At 19.6% G+C, this 7,446-nt stretch overlaps 1 protein-coding gene across 3 annotated transcripts in view; it reads right to left on the bottom strand.

Annotated features, from left to right (window-relative positions):
• The window catches only part of LOC117172788 (branched-chain-amino-acid aminotransferase), a 91,118-nt gene that overhangs the window by 24,603 nt on the left and 59,069 nt on the right, over nt 1-7,446 (bottom strand). For all 3 annotated transcript variants that reach the window (XM_033361002.1, XM_033361001.1, XM_033361003.1), the window contains one exon: nt 5,894-6,048. In XM_033361002.1, coding sequence (XP_033216893.1) covers nt 5,894-6,048 — 155 coding nt within the window. The remainder of the gene's footprint in view (nt 1-5,893; nt 6,049-7,446) is intronic.

Raw genomic sequence — 7,446 nt, 5'->3', positions numbered from 1 at the left:
AAATAATTAGAGATTCTAAATAATTTTAAAAATATTTCGATAATTTGATATAATTTAAAATGAATGGAAATTATTTAGGATACTTTAAAACATTCCAAGGAAATTTTTTATGGATTTAAATAATCAAAGATTCCAAGGACTTTTTGATTGATTTCAATAATTAAAGATTACAAAGTTTAAAAAAAAATAAATTTCAATAATTAAAGATTCAAAGAAAATCTTAAATTTATAAAAATAATTAAAGATTCCTAGAAAATCTTAAATTTATTTAAATAATTAAAGATTCCAATAACATCTTAAATTTATAAAAATAACTAAAGATTCTAAATAATTTGTAATTGATTTTAATAATTTAATAAACTTGAAAATAAATGGAAATTATTTAGGATACTTTAAAAGATTCCAAGGAATTTTTTATGGATTTAAATAATCAAAGATTCTAAGTAGTTTTTGATTGATCTCAGTAATTAAAGATTCAAATAAAATCTTAAATTTATTAAAGTAATTAAAGATTCTAAATAATTTGTAATTGATTTTAATAATTTAATAGAATTAAAAATAAATGAAAATTATTTAGGATACTTTAAAAGATTCCAAGGAATTTTTTATGGATTTAAATAATCAAAGATTCTAAGTAGTTTTTGATTGATTTCAATAATTAAAGATTCCAATAAAGTCTTAAATTTATTAAAATAATTAGAGATTCTAAATAATTTTAAAAATATTTCGATAATTTGATATAATTTAAAATGAATGGAAATTATTTAGGATACTTTAAAACATTCCAAGGAATCTTTTATGGATTTAAATAATCAAAGATTCCAAGGACTTTTTGATTGATTTTAATAATTAAAGATTCCAAAGTTTATTAAAAATTGATTTCAATAATGAAAGATTTCAAGAAAATCGTAAATTTATTATAACAATTAAATATTCAGAATAATTTGTAATTGATTTCAATAATTAAAGATTAAAGTTAAAAAAAGAAATTAATTTCAATAACGTAAGATTGCAATAACATCTTAAATTTATGAAAATAATTAGAGATTCGGAATAATTTTTAATTGATTTCAATAATTTAATAAAATAAAAATTAATGAAAATCATTTAGGATACTTTAAAACATTCCAAGGAATTTTGGATTGATTTCGATAATTAAAGATTACAAAGTTTAAAAAAAAATTAATTTCAATAATTAAAGATTCAAAGAAAATCTTAAATTTATTAAAATAATTAAAGATTCCTAGAAAATCTTAAATTTATTAAAATAATTAAAGATTCCAATAACATCTTAAATTTATAAAAATAATTAGAGATTCTAAATAATTTTTAATTGATTTCAATAATTTAATAGAATTGAAAATAAATGGAAATTATTTAGGATACTTTAAAAGATTCCAAGGAATTTTTTATGGATTTAAATAATCAAAGATTCCAAGGAGTTTTTGATTGATTTCAATAATTAAAGATTCCAATAAAATCTTAAATTTATTAAAATAACTAAAGATTCTAAATAATTTGTAATTGATTTTAATAATTTAATAGACTTGAAAATAAATGGAAATTATTTAGGATACTTTAAAAGATTCCAAGGAATTTTTTATGGATTTAAATAATCAAAGATTCTAAGTAGTTTTTGATTGATTCCAATAATTAAAGATTCCAATAAAGTCTTAAATTTATTAAAATAATTAGAGATTCTAAATAATTTAAAAAATATTTCAATAATTTGATATAATTTAAAATGAATGGAAATTATTTAGGATACTTTAAGACATTCCAAGGAATTTTTTATGGATTTAAATAATCAAAGATTCCAAGGGTTTTTTGATTGATTAGAATAACAGAAGATTCCAGTGGGATTTGTTATTGGTTACAATAATTAAAGATTCCAATGGATTTTTTATTTATTAAAAATAGTTTAATCGGATTAAAAAGTAATGGAAATATTTTAGAATACTTTTAGAAATTCCCAGCAATTTTTAATTGATTTCAATAATATAAGATTCCAAGGGTTTTTTTAACCAATTTCAATAATTAAAGCTTTCAATAATTTTTACTTGGTTTAAACAATTAATAATTCCAAGGTATTTTTAACTGTTTTAAATAATAAAAGTTTCCAAGACATTTTTTATTGATTTAAATAATGAAAGATTTCAATGAATTTTCGATTAATTGGAATAACCAAAGATGCAAAGTAATTGCTTGATGATTTATAAAACGAAAGGTTCCAAGGAATTTTTTAATTGATTTAAATCTTTCAAAAATTCAAATAATTTTTAATTAATTTCAATAATTTAATAGAATTAAAAATGAATGAAAATTATTTAGGATACTTTAAATATTTCATGCAAATTTAATTGATTTCAATAATGAAAGATTCCAAAGAATTTTCAACTTATATGCATAATTACAAAGACTTTTTATTGATTTAAATATATAAAGATTCAAATTAATTTTTTCTTGGTTTGAAGAATTAATAATTACATGGGATTTTTAACTGCTTTAAATAATCAAACATTTCCCGATATTTTTTATTGATTCAAATAATGAAACATTCCAAGTAATTTTTGATTGATTTAAATAATTAAAGATTCCAAGGACTTGTTTAATGTTAAAAAAAAAAGGAATGGACACATTTTAGGATACTTTAAAAAATTCGAAGAAATTAAAAATTGTTTTAAACAGTTAAAGATTCCATGGAATTTCGTTTTGATTAAAATAATATAAGATTCCAAAAAAAGTTTTATTGATTTAAATGACTGTTGAGTCTAGGTGGATCTTATCGGAATATAGATAAAATTAAAATAACAGTTAAACAGTCTGCTTTATTAAATGACTTTATGATAGAGAAGAAAAAATGACCAGTTGACAGTATGAACTATAAATCAGATTTTTTTATAAATAAATTAAATCTGTAGATTGCTTTTGTATCGAACCTATCTCCAATAATAACTAAAATTCCGAAGAATTTTTAATTGATGCAAAAAATTTAAGGTAAAAATTAATTTTTAATTTATTTAAATGATAAAAGATTCAAAAGAATTTTTGAATGATTCAAATAATTGAAGATTCCAAGAAATTTCTGAGTTATTTAAATGACTGATGATTCAAAGGAATTTTTTATTTATTAAAACAATTAAATGGGATTGGAAAGGAATTGAAATATTTTAGGATACTTCAAGAGATTCCAAACAATTTTTAATTGATTTCAATAATAGACGATCCCAAGGAATCAAAGAATTTTAAAAAATTATATAATTTTAAGGAATTTTAAGCCAAAACACCAAAAATTGAAAAAATGTTAACTCAAAACTTCTTAAATTAGAAGTTCAATTATTTTTTTAAAAAATAGTTTAAACATCCTAGGAAAGCTTAAAAATTTTATTTCAAAATCTTCAGAAATCTAGAAGTTGTTTTAAATTTATTTTAAATTTAAAATTATTTTTGAAATTTTTTTAGAACTTCTGAACATTTGTCAAAATTAATGGAATTTTTTCTACAATTTTCAGAAAATCCTTGCAAATTTTATAAAATTTCTTTACAATTTGGATGTATAAATAACAATTGAACATTTTTTATTTTTAGGCGAAATTTGAAACTCAAAAAAATTAAAAACATTTTCTTAAGATTCATAGGAAAATGAAAAATCAGTTTTCATTTTGAAAAATTATTTTAAGAGAATATTTAAAAAGTTTTTCAAAAATTTAAACCAAATTTTCAAAAAAGCTTCTAGAAGATTTCAAGAAAACTTTCTAAAATTTGCACGATAATTTTCAATATTTTTAAAACTCCTAATTATCTTTTAAAATTACTCAAATTTTTTCTACAAATGTTTATTTGTAAATTATACATAAAAATTTAAATTTTCACTTACAAATTGAGCATTTTTCAAATACAACAATTAAAATTGTAACGTTCAAAGTTTAAAGGTTCTTCGAAATTTTAACGATTCCAGGCTTTCTATGTCAAAAAATGCAGTTAGAGATTCTTTACTTTTAAATATTTTGTTTCAATTTACTTGTCTTAAATAAAAATTCAAATATTGCTAAATATTCAATAATTAATCTTTTTTTTCATTAAAAATTTCAAATTGAATGGGTTAAAAATTGAATATTTTAGACTGAAAAAATATTTTAAATTTAATAAAATCATTTAATTAAGAATATATTATTATGTTATTTTTAAATTGAAAATAGTTTATAAACTTTCAGTCACACTTTCACCTTTAAGCTTCGAAATAAACAATTTAATGCAAAATGTTTAAAGTAAAAAATTTTTTGAATTACGAATTGTAAGCTAAATAATAGCATAATTAAAAAACATAAAAATTCAACTAATTATTTAAAAACTGTTGAAATCGAACGTGGACAGATTTTTCTTCTACAAATTTCTAAAATTCCCGGTAAAAAAAAAAATTCACTGTCATTTTTCGGTCCAGCGGCCACCCTATTTTTTATTTCATTGATTGAATTTTTAATGAATTTTAATTTCAAATAAATTAGATTATTGTTAATAGATTTCAATAATTTAAAGTAATTCCAAAAGATTTCAAAGACTTTAAGGCAGTTTTTTTTGGTAATATTTCAAGAAATTATAAATTTATTTCAGTAATTTAACGAAATTTCAAATAAGTTGAAAAATTTTAAGGCCTTTTTAAAAAATTCAAAGGAATTTTAAAGAGCTTTCAAAAATTTAAAGGGATTTTAAAATATTTAAAATATTTTAGGGCACTTTTCAAGAGCTTTACAAAATTTTCAGGGATTTAAGAAGATTTTTAATATTTTAGGATATTTGAAAAGATTCCAATGAATCTTTTATTCCTTCCATAAAAAGTTTCATATAAAAAATGTTGATTAGAATTTTCTTCTTTAAATTTTAACAGAGAGAAGAAGTCCTAATTTTGTCCTAAAATATTTCAAACGCTTTGAAATCCTTTTAAATTTACAAAAATATTTTAAAAATTCTAATTCAAAATATTTTAGACGGATAAAATGGAGAGAAACGACAATATTTCAAGTTGAGTGAAAAGGAATTGAATTTGTAAAAGTTCCGAATAAAAGCGTTTAAAACTAGATCATTTTAAATTAAAAAAAGTTGAAACAGAATATTTCAAAATTCAAAACCTTCAAACTAAATTTTTTTTATTTAGGCAATTTCTTTAGGAAGCAGTTAAAATTAAAAACTAAATTGAATGTTTTGAAGTGGAAGCTTCTCAAATTATAGAAATATTAATTTTGATTAAATTTAGAAAATTACGATATAACGTAAAATTGTTTAGACAAACTTTTCTAAAATCAAGAAATAACTTCACCTTTATTTTCTTTTTTTTTTAAATTTAACCTTTTAAAATTGAATTTTTCTAAAAAAAACATTAGAAATAAAAAGTATTTTTAGATGGAAAATTAATAAAATATTAAAACTTTTTTGTACTCGAAACCTATAATTTTTTTATTGCTTTAAGTAAATTTAATCGCTTAGAAATTAAAAAAAGTTTCAAATTTAATAATTTTAGATTTAAATATCCTTAATTTTTTTTTTTTTAATATTTCCCACTTAACACTACTTTGTATTTGTAACGTTTTTTAGAATAATAATTAAATTTTAAATGTTTAAAATTTAAATTTCGTTGATAAAAAAAAATTGTCGTTTAAATTTCAATGCCAAATCAAAATTTTTGAATGTAATAAGAATTTAGATTTCTAAGAATTTCAGAAGCTTTTACTTAGAAATATTCAATTTAGTTTTCAATCTCAAATTGTTTAAATTTTAATCGTTTCGAATTTAAATTTATTAAAATTCGAAAGTTTTTTCCACTTTTAAATTATTCAATTTCGAATTCTTTAATTAACAATCGGCAAATATTTATTGATCACAAAAAAAATTCACTCACCCTTTTTTCAGAGAGCAATCGACAGACTTCTGCCATTGTTATTTTCCTTTCAGTAACTTTGAAATCATTCCATTCTCTGGCAAGTGCCAGAATCGAGTTTCTGGTGATGCCGGGTAAAATTAACCCGTTCAGTGGCGGTGTCACTAACTCTTTTTCTGAAAAAAATTTATTATTTCGCTCAGAGAATGACTCAGAAATTTATTAATAAAGAAATTCATTTTTTTTAAATTCTGTAACTATTATAACACATATATCGCCAAATTTAAATAGAAATGAAAATATTTTACTCATTGTTAGTAATTTTTACCAATAAAAATTATGAATCAATCATAATTTGAAATTGAGGAACTTTAATTCTAAAAAATTACTTGATTGAAAAGAAAATTTGAATTAAACAAAAAATTACCGGTAGAGAAAATAAGATTTCTAAAAAAAATTTATAAGATTAATTTTAAGTTTATAAGATTTCAAAATTATTTGGAGAAAAAATCTGAAAATTTTCAAGACGATTTTGTTAATTTTGAGGGGTTTAAAGCAATTCTAGAAGAACTTTGAATTATTTCAAAAGATATTTAGACATTTTGGAGGTTTTGGACAGATTCGAAATTAATTTAAATCTTGTGAAAATTAAAAAAATTTGAAACAAAATGTATATTATTGCAGATTTAGAAAAAGCAGCTTTTCAAGACTTTTCAAAATTTTTAAGAGAATAAAATTTTTTTTTAAGATTTCTGGAAAATTTTCAATAATTTTTTATATTTAAAAATGGATCTTAAGACAAAATTCAAAAATATTTCAAAACCTTTCAAATTATTTCTTCAAATTTTCAGACATGCAACAAAATTGAGAGTTTTTAAGTTTTTGAAAAAGCAACTTTGAATCATTTTTTATTTTGAAAAATTCGTTTTTAAAGACAATTAAAAAAGATTTCAAATTATTTCCTGAAATTTCCAGAAATAATGTAAAAGATTTTAAAGCTCAATTTTTATAAAATTTTTCAAGATTACAAAATGTTAAAACAAAATTCGAGTAAGTTTAACAAATATACAAAAATATATAAAATTTTCAAAAATAATTTAAAATTTAAAAAAATGAAAAAAAAATGTGAAACAAAATGAAAATTTTAACGTAATTTATAACAGTTTTTATCAACAAACAATTTTTAAAAACAGGTTTAATAATTTTCAGAACATAAATAACGTCTTTTTCAGATTCATGGGAAAGTTTTAGTTTGTTTTTTTATTTTGAAAAATGAGTTTTTAGATGTTGAAAAAATTTCAAAAAATTTTAATAGAATTCCTACAATTTTGAAAAGAGTGTAGAAGATTATAAAACGTAATTTTCCAATTCTGCAAGTTTACAGAATTTAAAAAAAAATCATACAAGGTTAGTAGATCTTTTATTATTTGAAGAAAAAGAACATTTTTAAGAATTTTAAAAAGTTTAAAGAGAGGAAAATAAGAAATAGTAAGAAGGAAAAAAAGATGAGAAATGAAAGTAGGGAAGAATGGAAGATTTGTTACTGGAATATAGCAGGATTAGAGAGAAAGGAT

This window comes from Belonocnema kinseyi, chromosome 5 (genome assembly GCF_010883055.1).
Source record: "Belonocnema kinseyi isolate 2016_QV_RU_SX_M_011 chromosome 5, B_treatae_v1, whole genome shotgun sequence".
Classification (NCBI taxonomy): Eukaryota; Metazoa; Arthropoda; class Insecta; order Hymenoptera; family Cynipidae; genus Belonocnema; species Belonocnema kinseyi.
This window is presented reverse-complemented; position numbering and strand designations above follow the sequence as displayed.